The sequence below is a fragment of the Muscardinus avellanarius genome (genome assembly GCF_963383645.1).
Source record: "Muscardinus avellanarius genome assembly, chromosome: 17".
NCBI classification, from domain to species: Eukaryota; Metazoa; Chordata; class Mammalia; order Rodentia; family Gliridae; genus Muscardinus; species Muscardinus avellanarius.
In genome coordinates, this window is record NC_137803.1 from 38,691,947 (window position 1) to 38,712,499 (window position 20,553).

General features: G+C 36.3%; 1 protein-coding gene across 3 annotated transcripts in view; it reads right to left on the reverse strand.

Moving 5' to 3' along the window:
• KIAA1328 overlaps nt 1–20,553 on the reverse strand; it is a gene marked incomplete at both ends in the record, with an annotated part of 310,165 nt that overhangs the window by 53,189 nt on the left and 236,423 nt on the right. For all 3 annotated transcript variants that reach the window (XM_080714414.1, XM_080714413.1, XM_080714412.1), the window contains 2 exons: nt 1,446–1,548; nt 19,423–19,604. In XM_080714414.1, coding sequence (XP_080570540.1) covers nt 1,446–1,548; nt 19,423–19,604 — 285 coding nt within the window. The remainder of the gene's footprint in view (nt 1–1,445; nt 1,549–19,422; nt 19,605–20,553) is intronic.

Genomic DNA, 20,553 nt, shown 5'->3' on the forward strand with positions numbered 1-20,553 from the left:
CCCAAAGAACTCAACCAAAAGACTTCTGGAGCTGATTGACAAATTCAGCAAAGTCGCAGGATACAAAATCAGCCTAAAGAAATCAGTGGCTTTTCTTTATGCCAACAACGAATCCACAATGAAAGAAACAAAGAAAACAATTCCATTCACTATAACCTCAAAACCAATAAAATACCTAGGAATAAACCTAACCCAAGATGTAAAAGACCTCTACAACAAAAACTATAAAACATTAAAGAAAGAAATTGAAGAAGACCTTGGAAGATGGAAAGATCTCCCGTGTTCATGGATAGGCAGAATAAATAGCATCAAAATGGCCATTCTGCCAAAACTGATCTATAGATTCAATGCAATTCCCATTAAAATACCAGCGACATTCTTCAGAGACCTAGAAAAATCAATCATGAACTTTATATGGAGAAAGAAAAGACCTAGAATAGCCAAAGCAATTCTCAACAATAAGAAACATGTAGGAGGCATTACAATCCCAGACTTCAAACTATACTATAGAGTAATAGTAGTAAAAACAGCATGGTACTGGCACAATAACAGATATACTGACCAGTGGATTAGAATAGAAGATACAGAAACAAACCCACACATCTTTAGTCAATTAATCTTTGACAAAGGGGCCAAACACATTCACTGGAGAAAAGACAACCTTTTCAACAAGTGGTGCTGGGAGAACTGGCTAACCATTTGTAAAGATGGTTAACCTGGAGAACCACTGGTGGGAGGGGGGAAGGGAAAATGGGGGCCGGGGGGAGAGGGCACCAAATATAGTTTAAATGTATACTATTTATGTTCAATAAAAAAATTGTTAAATTAAAAAAATCTATATTCATCTGATAAAATCTTAAGAATTTAAGTGTTCAAACTAATCACATCCTCAAGGAAAAATAATCCAAGGCATTTTGGTACTGGTTTTTATAAATAAGGCTTTCAATGTATTATATAGCAGTTGGCTTATTAGAAGGGAGAAATTTTAAATAATATATTTATTTTCCTAACTCAGTAAATAGCTGATCAAATTATTAACCTTTTAATGTCTCTGATATAAGGAAATGTTGATTTGCCTTTAGTATAAACACCACTATACTATTCAAAATTTATTCAGTTAGTTACACTTACAGTCCAAATGTATAACTATTCCATAATAAATTGGGAATGACTGCTGCTAAGCAGATTTCTAACAAAGGATAGGATTAGCTATGAGTTTTTATGAAAATCCTTGCCAAATGCCACAATCAGTTAAGGACATACATATGTAGAGAAAAGAATTCCATGTGGTTTAACTTGGCTATATCTATATGCTTTAAAATAAGGACCTCCCTTTCGAGTAAGAATCACCAATAATTGTCAGGATTTTTCTAATCCTTATTTAACAACATCTCAGAAAATGCTCTCATATGGAGATTATTTAATAAAGGATCCCTAAAGCTCACCGGGGGGTGTTGTATGTCGATGAGGCTGTGGTTACAAGCTCCTTTTGGCTTCCTGTTGGTATAGGAGATGTTGATGCATCTTTTTTAATTCCTGTTGTTGTCCCTGTATGAACAATAAAGGACGTAATTTGGGCATTCAATAAAAGGAAATGAAAAAGTGCATTCTGAATAATATATTAGACATTATACATAACCCAAACATAAAAGCAGTCTATATTTTTGACTTGAAACAGAAGAATGGAAGATAAAATCAAAGTGGATTGTTCTGGTTTTGTAAGCATCAGAGCTCCACATTGCCTTGTATTTTTTTTAAGACACATTTCTTCAATACAGACTAACTAGAGATTTTGTTTTACAGCTGAGAGTTTGTCCTATTTCCTGATGATTTAGGTTTACTGTGAAAATCTCCAAGAAGGAAGATTGTTATTGTTATATTTTGTTCCCTTTGACTATCATAAGGGAAGTGTTTCTTCTATTTGACAAAAGGGGAAATTCCACCACTTTGTATTTCTAAACCCTCCAAGTTAAAATGATCCTCTTTGGATGCTTTCAAGGTAGATGTAAATCTAGAAAGTTTCTTTTTAAAGAACTCTACATTGGGCTACAATATGTTCTAACTAAAAAAAAAAAAGATGTTCAATTAACTAATAACTCTAGAGTCCAGGGAGATTCCTAAACTATAGTTTATATTCCCAAAGTACTGGCAGATTTGACTCCCTGTTCCTCACTAACAAGAAATGTTAGCTGATAATTAGTTTCCTCTTTCAGAGTTCTAAATAAAAAATAGGATTGACAGAAAGACTTTTTTGGGGGGGGTATTTCTACTTAATATTTTTCAAACAACATAAAATATCCCTTTTATCTTAGAAAACTAGATGAATCCCACTCATTATTTTATCCAGGTTTCTTGAAAACTGCAACCCAGGATACATTGATAACTTATTTAAGAAGATCTGCTCTTTCTTGGAGGAAAGAGTGAGTATTCATATTACATGAAGGCAGCTTTGGAGCATTGGGAATACCAAACTTTAAAATGCTATGCCAACTCTGAGAATGGCAACAGATTAGGTTTGACCAGAGAAAGCCAGGCATGGAGTAGACTAAAGTGTTAATTTTGTAGAAACTGGCATAAAAATGATCATTATTGTCCTGGGCATTCAAAAGCAATCACTAAGCCAAACATGAGGAGGAGGAAGAGGGGAGGGAATGGGGTAGGAATTGGGGAAGGGCTAAATGAGTGATGTATGCATATATGCCTCTACCATCTTGTATTCCATTAGGATGTATGACTACAATGCACCAATAAGAATTTTTTAAAAAGCTATATACTCTTATTATCAACTACTCTCTGTTATGTACATATATAAACAACCATCTGTCTAAATGCACAATTTAGTCCTCTTTGTAGATACAAACCTGTGAGATCCTTTCCCAAATCAGTATATACTCATACTAGATATAAACTCTATTGGTCTACAGAATGCATTTAGTCAGTAAATACCAACTGAGTACCTACAGTGGGCAAGGAACAATGCCAGGATATGGGGAAGGGAAGGAAGGTGTGAGGGTAAGGAAATGGGATATTCTTAACAATCTGTAAATAAATATAGATAACCAAAGGGAGTATACAGGAGTAATAAAGAGCTGACACAGAGACTCTATTTAGGATGTACCAGGTACTCAGTATTCTAGGCCTTCCCCTCTCTATCTCTCTAGCCATCTATTCATCCATTTCTTCAACAGCTTCAATGGGTTATAATTTCAATACCAGAAAGTTCACAAATTTTCACAGTAGAGTTGGGTAAATTATAGTAAATATATCTATATATATCTATGTGTGTGTGTGTGTGTGTGTGTGTGTGTGTGTGTGAGAGAGAGAGAGAGAGAGAGAGAGAGAGAGAAAGAGAGAAAGAGAGAGAGAGAGAGAGAGAGAGACAAAGTATAGCCATAAGCCAATTAAAAATTATTTTCATGGTATTTACTTAGTATTACAGCCTGGTTTTAGGATATTTCCTCTCATTTCTTCTCTTTAAAAGGTATTGTGTAGCCGTTGAAGTTGATACCTACTACTCCCTGCCTAGGTTTGGTCCTACTCTCTCCAACCATATAAAAAGTTTTATCTTTTTAAAAAATTTTTATTGGTGCATTGTAGTTATACATATTAATGGGGTACAAGATGGTGGAGACATGCATGCACACATCACCCAAGTAGCCATTATCCAAGTCCTACCCCATTCCCTAACATAATGTACTTTAATATACATATCAAAGTCAATCACTAAGCCAAACATGAGAAGAAAGTTTTATCTTTTTATCTACTAAACAGTTTATCATTTTCAGAAGTCATTTTATCTTCATAAAACCTTTTGCTAAAAATATTATTTTTGTATCAAATTCATAGATGAGGTCACAGAGCTAGTAAGTGATAAAGCGAGAGTCCATGTCCAGGCAACCTGGCTGGAGAGTTTTTCCCCATTACATTATATCACTTTCATAGGTAGTATTAAGAGCTAGAGGAATTAAGAATTGGGAGAGATCACAATTTTAGCTATAGAATTTGAAAAAATTTGAGGCAGGAGGTGGAATCGTCATAGGAAGAAATAAGGAACATAGAATTAGAAGCTGAGAGACTTCCATTAGTAAAAGTATTAAATTAAAATCTCAAGGCTAAATTTAATTTATTTAGGAAATATTTATTGACCATCACTATGTCCTTATACCTTGCTAATTACTTTAAATGTTACTTATCCTTTTAACAGTTTTTAAACTATGTTATCATCTTCATCTTACAGATAAAATGGGAATGGTAAAGGTCAAGAAGTATGTCCAAATCACACACCTAGTAAGGGCAAAGCCGTGTTTTAAATGCAATCAGGTCTGTGTGACTATCACAAAGTTTAGACCATTATGTTAGATGGTCTCAAAAATAGAATACTAACAACAACAAGAAAAAAAGCCAAACTGGTCTTTGAAGATATTAATCTTTTGGCAGAATTTAGAGTAGAGTGAAAAAGAACAAAAAGGCAAGTAAATAAGTTTACTACTACTGCTGATACTACTACTACTACTACTACTACTACTACAACTACTACTACTACTACTTCTACTTCTACACTCTTGCTTGGGCAGAAGCCTGGATGATGTAGGAGGAAATCAAGATGGGCAAACTGTAGCAGATACAATGTGAAAGGGGTTTGTGGGTAAGCAGGAAGAAGAAATTCTGGATAGTGAGAGAATATCTTTCATTTACTGTCACAGAGGCCTGACCATAGGCCTTACTCTTTCTCTCCTGACACTCTGTCAAAACTTCATTGAGACAACTGATGTTTGAGAGGGACACTTAAGGAGGGAATTTTAACAGAGTCCAGGGGCTTTTATAATCCATGGATGTACTTCAGGAACATAAGAATCCCTCATAATTGCATATATGTGTCCTGTTTGCATCTGTGTGGCCTTTTTTTTTTTTTTCTGGGGAAAGGGACCACAGTTTTCATCAAATTCTGAAAGGGCATGGGACCCCTAAAAGGTTAAGAATTAAGCACAAGTCAAGTTTAACTACTCCTTATCGTGTGTGTGTGTGTGTGTGTGTGTGTGTGTGTGTGTGTGTGTGTGTTTGGGTGTTACTGGTGCTTGAGCCCAGGGGCATTCTACCTCTACCTCTGAGTTACACCTCCAGTCCTTTGTAAATTTTATTTGGAAACAGAATCTTGCTAGGTTGCTGAAAGCCTCCTTACTGTGTTGCTGAGGCTGTCCTCTAACCTGCAATCCTCCTGTCTCAGACTCCTAAGTACTGGGATTCCAGGTGTGTGCCACTATGACTGGCTTGGTCATTTTAAAATTTTAAGCCATATTTCTCATTGTTTCCATAAAGCTGTATCTTAGCCTTTAATCATATGTGCTCTTTCTATAAGATTTAATATTAAGTATACCAGCAATTCTGTAGAGTTTTACATATTCATGTAACTATATATCTTATATATTTACACATTTTTTTGTGGGTCTGGGGATGAAATCCAAGGGCATTTGGCATCCAAGTGATACCTCCCACCCTATTTTGTATTTTTTATTTTGAGACTGGTTCTCACTAAGTTGCAGAGGGCCTCATTAAGTAGCTGAGGCTGTCTGCGAACCATGATCCTCTGGTTTCAGCCTCCTGAATGCTGGGATTACAAGCGTGCATCACCATGCTCAGCTTTATTTACACATTTTTTTTTGGTGGTACTAGGGGTGGAACCCAGAGACTTTCTACCTCCGGGCTATACTCCCAGACCCATTTTATATTTTATTTGGAAACAGGGTCTCACTAAATTGCTGAGGCTGGCTTCGAACCTGTGTGATCCTCCTGTCTCAGCCTCCCAAGCGCAGGGATTACAAGTGTGCGCCACCATGCCCGGCTATTCATATGCATTTTTTTTTTTGTGGTACTGGGGTTCCTGGAAGCCCTTCTACCTTCGGGCTACACTCCCAGACCTATTTTATATTTTTTTAATTTGGAAACAGGGTCTCTTAAGCCAGCACGGCTGGCTTCGAACCTGCGCGTTTCTCCTGTCACTGCCTCCCAAGCGCGGGGATTACAAGCGTGCACCACTATGCCTGTAAATGTGTAAAAATATTTACACATTTTCACATGCATGCACACACACACACACACACACACACACAAACAAACAAAACATACACATTTTAAAAATAAAAGTGCTGGGAAATATTCATTAGAATTACTAATTTTATATGTAAATGTGTATGACTATATACATGTATATATTTGTATGAGTAGACATGCACAAATATTTTTCCATACATGATGGCCTTGAACACAATGGCTCTTGTCCTGTTTATATGAAGCTGGGACTATCTGCCTGTTCATCAATCAACATCTCATGATAAGACAAGTTATATCTTAGAGCTCAATGATTAGAAACTTCTGTTTCTGAGCCCTTTTTATTTTGCATTTTAAAATACCTATAATATATTCATTTTAGCCTAAATAATGCACTGTAAAGAAAACGCCAGTGTAATACTTCCCAGATCAGGAAAAAAAAAAAAGCACTGGCAGCACTGTCCTCCAAACATATTACCTGTTTCCATCGTCATTCAAAACTCTTCTTGCCTCTAGGAGATAGAATTCTCATTATATCTCCTTTCTGTCTAATATAATTTTAGTATCTATGTAATTGGTAAAAAGCATGGCTTAGTTTCACTGCTTTGAATTTTATAAAAATATAAATATACTAAATATATTATTTTGAGGCTTTTTTGAGGTACTGGGGTTGGAACCCAGGGGCATTGTACCTCTGAGCTACATACACTTCCAGCCCTATTTTTTAGTCTTTTAATTATTAAATTTTTTAAAATTTTATTGATAGACTTTAGTTTCACATGATAATGTGGCTCATACTGACAATGACATACATTCACTCAGTGCTTAGTGCCCCCCACTTCCTCTTTCCCCCTCCCATCAATGAGTGTCCAGATTGACCATGCTACATTCACACTTATACATATATTTGAATGTAGCTCCTCTATTAAGCAACCTCAGCCTTCTTCCTCCCCTACTCTTTCTTTCTAGCGTTGCTAAGGTTTCCCCTCCATTATCTGGAGTCCCTCTGGTATTTCTAAAACTCCCTAGTTTGGATATATTAGAGAAAACATATGTCTTCTCCTTTTGTTCTTGGCTGATCTCACTTAATATAATATTCTCCAGGTCTTTCCATCTTCTTGTGAATGACATGATTTTGTTCTTCTTTATGGAGAAAGAAAAGAACCAACATAGCCAAAGCAATCCTTAGCAATAAGTACCATGCAGGAGGCATCACAATCCCTGATTTCAAATTATAATAAAGAGCAATAGTAGTAAAAACTGCATAGTATTGGCACAATAGGCACCCAGACAAATGGAAGACAATAGAAGACAATAGAAGATACAAAAACAAATCTACACACTTACAGTCAATTGATATTTGACAAAGGGGCCAAACTCATACACTGGATAAAAGAGAGCCTTTTCAACAAATGCTGCTGGAAGAACTGGCTATCCATTTGTAGAAAGATGGAACTAAATCCTTACCTTTCACCATGCACAGGAATCAGCTCGAGATGAATCAAAGACTTGGAAATTAGACCAGAGACTTTGAAGTTATTAGAGGAGGGTATAGGCTCAACACTCTCAACATAGAGGCACAGGTAGTAACTTTCTCAACAAGACTTTCAAAGCTCAGGAAGTTAAAACATTTCTTTCCATCAAAGGAAACCATTAAGAACCTAAAGAGAAAGTTTATTTACCAGCCACCACTCTGATATATAAAGAGCTCAAAAGACTCTATATTAGCAAAACAAATAACCCAATCAAGAAATGGGCAACTGAATTGAATAGACACTTCATTTCAAAAGAGATACAAATGGCCAATAGATACACAAAAAATGTTCAGCCTCATTAGCCATCAGGGAGATGCAAATCAAAATTATACTTAGATTCCATCTAACCCCACTCAGAGTAGCAAGCATAAAGAAGTCAAATAATAAATGCTGGCGAGGATGTGGGGAAAGACGAACTTTTTTACACTGTTGGTGGGAGTGTAAACTAGTTCTGCAGCTATGGAGGTGAGTGTGGAGATTCCTTAGAAAACTAGGAATGGATCCACCATATGATCCCGCTGTACCACTCCTGAGTATCTTTCCAAAGGGATTGAAATCAGAGAACTACAGTAACATATGCATACCCATGTTCATAGCAGCACAATTTGTAATAGCCAAACTATGGAGCCAACCTAGGTCTCTATCAACAGATGAATGGACTGCAAAAATATGGGAAATATATACAATGGAATTTTAGTCTTTTAATTTTTATATTTATTAATTTATTAATTTATTTTTGATGGTACTGGGGATGGAACCCTTCTACCTCCAGGCTATACTCCAAGACCTATTTTATATTTTATTTGGAAACAGGGTCTCTTAAGCCAGAGAGGCTGGCTTTGAAACTGTGAGATCCTCCTGTCTCCACTTCCCACGCGTGGGGATTACAAGTGTGCGCCACTACGCCCAGCTGCAAAGGGCCTTGCTAAGTAGCTGAGGCTATCTGCAAACCATGATCCTCTGGTCTCTGTTTCCCAAATGCTGGGATTACAAGTGTGTGCTACCATGCCCGGGTTATTTTGAGACTTTTGATCAATATTTTATCTGTAAAGTTTATCTCTGTTGATGATTTATGTAGCTGTAGCTTATTATCTTTGCTATACGTTATTACATTACATATATTTTCTACCAGTTGTGCTATTGATGAATGTTTGAAAAAATTCCATCTGGGGCTATTATGAAGAATGTTGCTGTGAAAGCAGCTGCCAGTTGTCTTTTAAAATGCACTTTCTTTCCTTCTTCATGGTTACATAGCTAGATTATATTTGTAATTCTATATGCTCAGGTGGAAAAACCAGTGGATGTTATGTGTGTAACTCTAGGTCTGTGCTATAAAAACGTTTTATCCACACTTTTTCATACCTTTCTCTCTCCTTGCTGAACTATTATTATGGCTAACAAAAGTTTTTCTAAATGGTCAGGTAGTAAACACAATAGACTTTGTGGGCCATAAGGCCATTGGCACAACTATTCAACTCTGCTCTTTTAGCCTGAAAGCAGCCACAGACAATATGTAAACAAATGGGTATCATTTGTTACTATTATTTACAACAATAGGCAGTAGGCCAGATAAGGCTCATGGTCCAAGTTTGCTGACCCTGTGACACTGCAAATGTCCAGGGCAATACTGGAAGGCACATGGAGAGGTAGAGCCACCTTAAGCAGAGCTACTGTTATCCTGAGCCCTCAGGCTGAGCTGTTACAAGAGAAACTCTTGTTCTTTAAGCACTGACCTTTCCCCATCCAACTGTTACCACAGCTTAGCCCACAGTGAATATAGCTGTATGAACATATGTGTAAGCTAGTCATTTTGTGTATGATATTCTCTGTAATATATATACATATATATATACATATATATATACATATATATATACACACATACATAAATGGAATCACTTGGAAGCAAGGTATTTATTTATTCCTTATCTTTAATAAATAATGTCAAACAGTATTCCAAACTGGTTGTATGAATTTATAAGATTACTGGACAGCCATTACTAGTGTTCTATTCATTTTACTTAATTGATTTACATATCTATCCTTATGCTAGTACCATATTGTTTTGACTACAATAGCATCATAAGTTTTGAAGTCAGAAAATATGAATCCTCTAATTTTGTACTTTTTTGAGATTGTGTTGGTTATTCACAGAGCCATGCGATTTTTCTGCATGAATTTTAAAATCAGCTTTTCTACTTCTACAAAAAATGTCATTGGGACTTTTATAGATATTTAATATGTTGGATGCTTTGTGGAATACTACCACCTTCATAGTAAGCCACAAACTCAGAATGCCTATCCATTTATTTAGGTCTTTCATTTCTTTTAGTAATATACTTTTTCAGTATATACATCTTGAATTGTTAAATTTATATGCTACATATTTTACTGTTTTGTTGTATTACAAATGAAATTGTTTCCTTAACTTCCTATTCAGATACTTCATTAATAATGTATAAAAATACAATGATCTTTATATTTTATTGGTACACTTGTTATGCATCACAATGAAAATTTTTTTTTTCATATTTATTTTTAATTGGTGCACTGTATTCATACATCATAGTGGGATACATACTTTTGTAGACATACATGCACACATTGCCCAGTCAGCCCCCACCCGATGCCCACCCCGTTCTCTCCCTATCCCCCCCTCCTATGCTTGGCTTAGTAGTTGACTTCTAGTATTATAGCAATTTATCCAAAATTAAAAATGATAATCTCACATAACAGTTTCGTTTGTCTGATACCAAGCTTTTGATGACTTAAAGATAACATTTCAATATTTCTTTTTGCTTTCTTTCTTACCAGAGAATCTATTTTTTTCTATTTTTTAGGTGAAACTATCATATATTTATATATTTATTTTTCAGAAAAAAAAATCTATCCTAATATGGAATATGGACTCTAGGTACCCACATCGATCTTGAAAAAGAACAAAGCTAGAAGATATATATTTTCTGATTTCAAACCATATAAAGCTACAATAATTGAAACAGTGTAGTACTATTCTAAAGGCATATATATAAACCATTGGAGTTAAATAAAAGCCTAGACCTAAATTCTTCCCTATATTGTCGTTATTTTTGACAAGGTTTCCACGAACATTTGGTGGTGGAAATAATAATCTTTTAACTAAATATTGTTGAAACATAATAATTACATGGAAAAGAATAAAGTTGGACCCTTACCTAATCCCATATACAAATATTAACTCAAAATAGATAAAAGACCAAAATATAAATCTTAAGACTATAAACTTTTAGGAGAAAATCTGGGTCATAAAACCTCACAACATTGAAATTGGCAGTGATTTCTTGGATATGATTTCAATGGCACAGGCAACAGAAGAGTATACAAACTCCCTAAAAAAAAAATATTGTATATCCAAGGACAATGTAAACAGAGTTAACAGTTACTAATAGAATGGGATAAAATATTTCCAAATGCTATATCTGAAGGTATATTAATATTCCAACTAGAAATCCTAAAAATTAACAACAATAAAGGCAAACAATACCCTTTAGAGATAGGTAACAGACTAACATAAATAATGAATCTCCACAGATAACCAATCTTAGTTGTCTGTTGGATGGAAAATCTTGTTTCTCTAGTTCTGATGTGTGTTACCTATTTCTTCTTTGTAGTTAATCTCTTTGAGTATTTTCTCTAGTGCTGGTTTTGAAGACATAAATTCCTTCAGTTTCTGTTTGTCATGGAAGCTTCTTATTTCTCCATCTAATTTGATAGAAAGTTTTGCTGGGTAGGAAATTTTTGGCTGGAAGTTGTTTTCTTTCAAAATTGGGAATATGTTACTCCAAGCCCTTCTGGCTCTCATAACTTGGTTTGGGAAGTCTGGAGTGATTCTAATTGGTTTACCTCTGAATGTCACTTGGCCCTTTGTTTTTGTTGCCTTTAAGATTCTCTGCTTGGCTTCCACATTGGTCATTTTGACAATTATGTGGCGTGGGGATCCTCTTCTCCGATCCTGTCTAAAGGGAGTTCTATACGTTTCCTGGACCTGCGTATCAGCCTCTTGCTCTATGTCTGGAAAATTTTCTGCTATTACTTCCTTGAAGACATTGTTGATCCCTTTGGTTTCACTTTCTTTTCCCTCCTCTATTCCAATTATTCTTAGGTTAGCTCTCTTAAAATGGGCCCATATTTCTTCAATATCAGATTCCTGCTGTCGGATATTTTTTCCTAGATTAGAAACTATGCGTTCATTTTTGGAATGATCATCTTCTAAGTGCGAGATTCTGTTCTCCATGTGTTCTAATCGGTTGTTTGTGCTTTGAATTGAGGCCTTTACTTCATTAATTGCATCCTTTATCTCTTTTTGGCTCTCTCTGAGTTCTTTTCGAAGCACCTCTATTATTTCTACAGTTATTTTCCTGATTTGATCTTCTATAAATCTCTGATTTTCTGTTTTATCGGGTTCTGATGTTGTGGGGTTGTGAGCATTCATTGCTCCAGTATTATTCCTCTTTCCCATGATTTCGGAAGTTTGTGCCTTCTCTGGGTTCTTCCCTTGGGTCACTATGACTTCACTTAAGGTGCTCTGGATCTCGAGTCTGTAGTATCTCAGACCCAACTACTCCTTTACTGGGTTGTATCACAGAGTCTCCGACCCAGAGAGTCGATAGAGGCTGCTTTAGACCGTGGGGGGTGCCAGGTTGCACGTTCTCCTATGGTGTGATATCACTGCCACCGCCCCTCTCCCACTGGGTCAAGTCCCAGTGAGTACAGTACTGGGATTTCTCCTCTGTGGCCCGCAATTTGACTCACTGTTCTTGAGTACGCAGATGTAGCTGTAGTGAATTCGGTGCTGCTGCCGCCGGTGGCAATATGGCGCCGCTGCTACGCCCTCGGCTGTTGGGTTGGCGTTTTTTTTTTTCTTGGTTTTGATTTCCACTCTGAATCCCTGCAGCGTGTGCTGAGCTCAGACACTGGGAGCTTTAGATGTCCTCTGCGCCGAGAAATCCCGCCTGGCTGTTCCGCAGCGGCTCCCCTCGGCTTGCTGTGGCCGTCCCGTGAATTCGCCGGCAGTATGGCGCTGCTGCCGCGTCTGCCGCGTCCTCGGGTGTGAGGATCTCCTCTGTGGCACTGTTCTCAGTCCGCTTTCTCTCTGGAGCCTGGTGATTTTTTTTGTTTCTCTGGTGATGTTGTTTTCTGGCTTTGAAAGGCGCTGATTTTGTGGTAATTCAGGTGTGTTTTTACTTCTTTTTCTTACCTATTGCTCTGCCTAGAACTTCTAGTACAATGTTGAATAGAACTGGCAAAAGTAGGAACACTTATTCTTAATCTAGGGTAGAAATTTTCATTCTTTTACAAGAAGTTAGCTGTAGGTTTTACATATATGCTCCTTATTATGTTGAGGAATGTTCCTTCTTGCTTTAATCATTTTTATGTGGAAAGAATTTTGAATTTTGTAAGATGCTTTTTCTGTGTCAATGGAGGTAACCATGTAGTTTTTCCTTTCTTTCTGTTAATGCAGTGAATTATATTGATTGATTCTTGAATGTTGAACCAGATTTGCATCCTTTAGCTAAATCCCACTTAGTCTTATATTTGGGTGTATACTCCTTTTAATATGCTGCTATATTCCTTTTGCTTTTATTTTGTTGAGGATATTTCATATATATATTTATAAGGAATACTGGCATATGGTTTTGTTGTTTAGCTTTGTCTGGCCTCTTAAAATGAGTTAGGATGTATTTTTTTCTCTTTAATTTTATGGAAGAGTCTCAGAAGTTAGTGCTAAATTTTTTTAGAGTTGGTAGAGTTTCCCATCAAATCTATCTCGTCCTGAGTTTGTCTTTCTCAGAAGGGCTCCTGATTGCAGATTAGGGCTCCTATCTTGTGATAGGTCTATTCAGATTTTCTGCTTTTTCTGGAGTCAGTTTGGGTGGTTTGTGTGTTTCTAGAAATTATCCATTTCGTCAAGGCTGTCTAGATTTTGGCTTTTGGTGTGTCTATTGTTTATATTACTGTTAGTTTTTTACACCAGGTGAGAGTAGTGTGTGCACTCATCTTTTGATGTTTTTAAGGAATACCCTACATGTAGATGCTTCTCTGCTTTGAGAAAGTTCAAATTTAGGTCAAACAAAAGCAGGCCTTTGTGTTTGCCTTTTAGAGAAACCACAGAAAGGACAAAATAGACCCTGGATTCCTTGAGAACAGATATAAATTTGGCAATTCTGCTTCCTCTGAGACCAGATACTCTGACCTGGACCTCAGGCTGCCATTTTCAAGACTGATGCCATATGGGACAAGGGCTGGGGCATGGCTAGGTTAAAACTCCACAAAGTTCTTCTACCATGTCTCAGTGGCCTTTCTCTTGGTTAAACATGTGTTTGGTTTCTGTAAATCTTTTACTGCCTTCCAGAATTCTGATAAGGTTGGTTCTAACTATTTTTTAGCAGGTTTTTCCTGCGTTTCTAGGGAGGAATGAACGCTGAGGGTTCTTTAGTCCACTGTTTTTACTGATGTGTTACTGACCCATTTATGACACCAGAATAACTCTGAGACCAAAACTTGACAAGGTCATTACCAAAAAATAGACATTATTATACCCTGGTATCTCCCAATCAGTATAATCATTATATTAAGAAAAGAAAAATGATTTCAAATGTATAGTAATAATATTAGAGGAAATTTAATACCCATTTATGGCAAAGTCTCTCAAGAAACTGCCAACCTGATAATAGGTATTTATGAAAAACTTCTAGCTAAAATCATACTTAATGACTGAAAGATTGTTTGTCCTATGATATCAGAAATAAGTTCTGGAAGTCTATACATATACATACATATATATATATATATACATATATATATATATATATATTATTTTTTAACCATTTTATTCTACATTGTCATGGAACCCCTAGGCAATCTAGTTAAGCAAGAAAGAAAATAAAAGGCATACATATGAGAAAGTAGTTGTTATGGACTGAATTGTAGTCCCTTTCCTCCCCAAATTCATGTGAAATCCCAACCTTCAATACCACTTAGACCATGATTATACCTGGGGATAGGGACATTTAAGAAGTAATTAAGGTTAAATGAGGTCATTCATATAGGTGGGCTCTACATAAGAATGACTTGTGAACTGGTGTCTTTATAAGAAGAGAGATGCAGGGATACAGAAAAAAAGGCCACCTGAAGTCACAGTGGGAAGATAGCCATCTTTAAGCTAAGGAGAGAGGCTCTGGGTATTGGTGGGTTGACCAGTAAAAAGCATGAAGAAACTTTCAGTAATAATGGAAATGTATGCCATCTTAATTGGTGGTTACATAGATATAAACAATTGCCAAATTTACTAAACTGTGTATCTAAGGCCTGTGAAATTTCATTGTATGTAAATTAAACTTCAATTAGAATAAAAGGAAATAAAAAATCCCCTGAGTTTTCTTGATTCCAAAGCCATGCTGTTTTTAAAACTCTATTCTATTGCTTTCTCTTTGACATCAGCAATCAATCATCATAAGACTTTCAAGTGATAAGCATATATTTTGCTTAAATCACTAAATCACAGCAGGCACCAAGGTTAAGAGGTCTAACTGATTAGGTCCTTATTTTGGGAAAACAGGACAAGGACAAAGAAAAATCAATGTATGTAATGTTATGTTAATTCATTCAAATATAAGGAACATAAGCAATGTTCTAAGGGATGGGATGCAATAGTGAACATACCGAGTTTGTTTTCTAGTGAGAAGAGATATAAAACATATAGATTATATGGGCAAATTATATTATAGTATTTTGAGATATTTCTTTCCACTGTAGAGGATAGAAAATGTACATACTCTGATTTAAGTGACAATATTCCATATATAGTAACTAGCTACTAAAGATAAATCTCTTACATTTAAATTTCTTTTTTTGTGAATTATGCAGTATAATTTATTCTATATGCCTGGGTTTATTCACAGCTCTCTACAATATGTGTCTTCAATGTGATGCTGTTAGTGAGGGTATCAGTATTTAGCTTATCTTTTATCTCATGTTTCTGGAAATCAAAAGTAATATGACACTTTTTCTTATGATTAAATAGATAATAATGATGGCAATAATAAAAGAAAAATAAGTAAGTGGTTCTTAAAGGCAAGATGAAAGTATATTTTGTGCTTTGGATACTCTGATTTGCCAATTTCTTTAAGTATGCCACCTGTATTTAACCACTGTGATCATAAGCTGTTCACATCATTGTTAGCACAGGCATATTTGGAGTAGCCAATAGGAGTTTCAGAGATTATGTCTCATATCACTTAAATCTATAGTAATCTTCTACTAATTAAAAAATGTGTTTGAGAGTCACTCAGGGGAATTTAAGCATTGACAGATGCTATATAAGATTATATAACCTAAACCAGATATGGTGGGGCATGCCTGTGATAGCAGTAAGAGGGAGGCTGAGGCAAGAGGACCACAAGTTTGAAACCAGCCTCAGCAACTTAGTGAGATCCTGTTTAAAAATAACAAGGGCTCTAGGGTGCAGCTCAGAAGTAGAACATCTATGGGTTCAATCCCCAGTAACAACAACAACATAATCCATAACAACCCTACAGACAAAATGAAGGTCATGTCAATACCATCAGCTAAATCCAAATCACTTTATGGTTAGCCTCTCTCAAAGTTTCAAAAGAATTTAGAGATCCATGAAAGAGAAACAAACAGAAAGTAGATTTAATGATAGTGGGGAGCTTTGGAGTGGCTTTACACCCTCATTTAAGAAAGTCCAGTTCCAAGAATGTTTCAAATATTGGTAGATGAAAATGTTTAAAGTATAATTTTTTATCAGGCATGGTGGCACACACATGTAATCCCAGTACTGAGGAGACTGAGAGAGGAGGATCATAGCCAGGCCTCAGCTATTTGTGAGGCCCTCTGTAACTTAGTGGGACCCTCTTTCAAATAAAAGAATAAAATATAGGGTTGGGGGGTATAGCTTGGAGGTAGAATGCACCTGAGTTCAATCCCTAGTACTACAAAAAATTATAATTTTGACAATACTATGTGTATTTTTGTATCACAGTGTTGCTTCTTAAGTTGAGAGTTTAGTCTCTTTTACATGTTTAGCATCAATAAATTTGACAGAATGAAGAGGAGGATATGAGTGGTAAAGGTGTAAGAGACTGGTAATAAAGATTAATGGTCCTACAGTAAATGTCCTGTGTAGTACTTTATGATTAAAGGACAACAGCAAAACAAACAAAGGATGTAAAGCAGAAGAAATGTACATTAAAAACTTCAGACACAATTAAAGGGGTGCCGAACCAAGCAGTGTAACTTAGGCAATTAGTGATAGGTCATTGGCCTTATGATGAACAGGGTATCCAGGCCCACTGTATCACACTTTGGGAAGTTTACATTTCCCATTTGGTTGGTTGCCATAGCAAATGCCAACACAGTTGCTTTGCTGTGTACGTCTTTATATACCAAATCAAGGGGCAACTTTAGCTCCTTCAGTAATCAGGAAGACTAAAATTTTGCTAACGGCTCTATATGAGAATTAAAGGAGAGAAAATAGAAGATATTTTTTCACATGAATAGAAAAGAGTTAATAGTTTCTGTGAATACCTTAAAATAAAACTTTTTTTAAATGATGAAGAAGTTTTCTGTATTTTTTACTGGAACCACCCTTACACACACACACACACACACAGAGAGAGAGAGAGAGAGAGAGAGAGAGAGAGAGAGAGAGAGAGAGAGAGAGAGAGAGAGAGGAGAGAAGATAAAAGAAACTATAGGGGAAAAAAAGCATGAGTGAATGGATGAAAAGTGTTTCTGAAAACTTTGCAGAATTGTAACAGCTTTCCCTTTGTTAAATTGATTGATATAGCAACATTATAAAATGACTATTAGGATTCATTGTGTACAACAAAAAGTCCTGAAATGTCAGCAGACTATAGAGCAAAAAGTAATGGGTTCTGAACTCCTGTTAGTCAAAAATGATTTTGTTTCAAATTAGAAATTGATTTTCTTTGGACACAAGTCCATTCCAGTCTTCCGGCTTCTGTAGTTGGGTCCAGGAGAGATTAACCTCCACCACAGCATGGCTGGCCTGATGATACCTTTCTCAAAGTTCCTTTTCAATTGCTGCTTTCTTATGTTGCTGTGGCCTTAACCAAGAATACAAGTTATTTGTCCTTTTGTTATACTCTATTTTTTTCATGCTGACACACAACATGAATTTCTTGACAAGTTAACAGAAGACTATGTTAAGCCTTGTTGTGTAACCACCAGACCAATTCTCACTGGTTCTGCACTCTCCAAAGTGCAATGACTAAGAACAGAAAACTTTTCCACCTCTAAAAGACTACTACCAGAGAAAGTAAAGATGGTTCTGTCTCCTATAGTAAGCCTACTGAATTTCATTCTTGTTTTGGCAGCAAAGTCCCAAAAGAATCTTCTACAATGTCTTAAAACAATAGAGGTTTGTGGAATATTTGCTGAACAGCAAACAAAATATACTTTTGATTGTGCTTCAAACTGTAAAAGAGTCTTCCTTCTGAAGTTTTCACTAATTATCATCTGTTGATTACATAGGAGAGAATTAAACAATTTATAGACTAATCATAATTAAAATAAAGAAACATGACACAGCTGGCAGCAGGTGAGGAAAGGCAGGGAGAGGGACGCCTGCAAGGTCGGTTCATAAAGCACAGCCCAATGTTCAGATCAGTCAATCAGTCATTCTGAGAGTAGTTAGAGATGATAAAAAAAATTGGTTGCTTAATATCAGAGGTAGAAAGGTGTCAGCCTGGTGAAAAGAGAGGTAAATAAGAAGGAAATCAGAGTTAATAGTTGTAAACAACAATAACAACACCACCAAAAGACACCTGTAAAAGGGGTGTGAACAGAAAGGGGCAAGAGATCTCTTTGGCCCTTTGTTTCCAGTTTTTTTTTTTTTTTCCTATTCAATGAGGTTCATTTACCTTTCAAAGTCCTTCCTTTAAGGCTGCCAGGATAGATTATGCCAAGAACCACTCCAGGAACAGTTGGGAAACACAATTAAACTTCTTGCACTCAATATTTCAGTTATTTTTAATTGATTTCCTTTAAAAAGTCTACCACATATAAAATAGGAAGCATCTTTGGTACTTAAGACTGCTTGGACTTGCTGTATCTGCTATATCTTGCTATGTTTGCTAAACACTTGGAGGTTTTGTTTTAACCACAGTGTAGAATTGCCTTTGTCTCTACTCCACCCTTCCCCATGTTTCCAGTTAGTTGAGGATTAACTGTTGTTGGATTTACTTTTTCCAGGAGAGATTTGTGTATGTACAACTTCTTGTCCTCTTTACTCTTTGAACAATTTTTGTGTCTATTTATTGCTTACTTCTTATGATTTGCTGCTTACCAAAGGAGGGCCAAGGTCAATAAGAGTTTCTCACACCACTACTCCAACAGAAGTGCAGGTGTCACTCACTACTCGAGTAGATTGCCTTGGTATCTTTGGAGGTGTACATTAATTTATAATGTTATCCTGCTTGCCATTTTTTTTGTTTTTGTTTTTTGTTTTGTGGTACTGGGAGTGGAACCCAGAGGCTTTCTACCTCTGGGCTATACTCCCAGACCTATTTTTATATTTTATTTGGAAACAAGGTCTCACTAAGTTTCTGAGAGCCTCACTAAGTAGCTGAGGCTAGCTTTGAACCTGCGTAATCCTCCTGTCTCAGCCTCCCAAGCACGGAGATTACGAGTGTGCGCCACCACACCCGGCTCCTGCTTGGCATTTTAAGAAATTATCTGGTGCTCCCTGGCTAGCAGCCACCAGCAACCACCCTGCCCTGGTAGCATCTCATTTTGCTACTGCACACGCTAAACTTACCTCTTGGGGGTCTGCATGTATCTTTTTTTTGAAATGTGCACTCAACATTATCTTCCATATGTGACTGAAACCCAACGGTCTTCTTCTCTCTCTTATTCTCTCCACCGTTTGGGGAGTCTTGATGCTTTTTAAAGGACAATGAGGTTTCAGGTAGCCATCCATGACATTTTGACTTTAATAAACTGCAAAAGCAAACATGAATGAATTGTAGAGAGCATAAAAGGAGATACATATCTTACAAAGATATTGCAATTCAGCATGAATTAAAGTACAATTCATGTCAGGAAGAACTTGCTTTTTATTTATTTTTTTACTGAGGTATAATTTGAATAATTTACTAAAGGTCTATTTTGTGTTCTATCACAATAATTTTAGAGGAGAGATGGTCTTTATCTTCAAAAAGCTTATATATGGTGTTAGGGACATGAGACTCAAATCCATAAAACTGCTAATAAAGCCAAAGAACATAACTAAAATTTAGGCTATCCATAGAATAAAAAAAAAATAGTTAAAAAGACTTTTTTAAAAAAATCTAAAATGTTTTTGAAACACTAAAAAGTAGACATTAGGGATTAAAGTATCACCAATGTGCTTCAAAATATATTTGTTTTCCTTATTTTCAATTGGGTCACTAGGGACAAACCCTGGCCCCTTCCTGTTTGTCTCTCTTTCTTTCTTTCTTTCTCTTTGCTTCCCGGCTGTCGTTAGCTGAGCGACTTTCCTCTACCAGACACTTCCACCATGATATTCTGCCTCATATTAGGCCCAAAGCAATGACGCCAGCCAACCATGAACTGAAATCTTTGCAACTGTGAGCCAAAATAAAACATTTCCTCCTTAAGATTGTTTGTGTTGGTGTATTAGTCACAGAGATGAAAAGCTATAACACAAATATCTTGTCATGCCTCCTGAAGCAGCTCATGCTAAAACAATGCCATTACCTTTATCTAGAAATCAGTTCCTCCATCAGCCTCCATTCTCACTTACATCATCCAGTCACTCATGAAAAACCTCAGTTGCCTCAACTCCTGCTTTCCTTATTCCTGTTCAATAAATTTTCAGACAATTCATTTATTTATATATATCTGATAGTTACTAAGAGCATACTATATGGGGCTGGGTGGGAAAAAA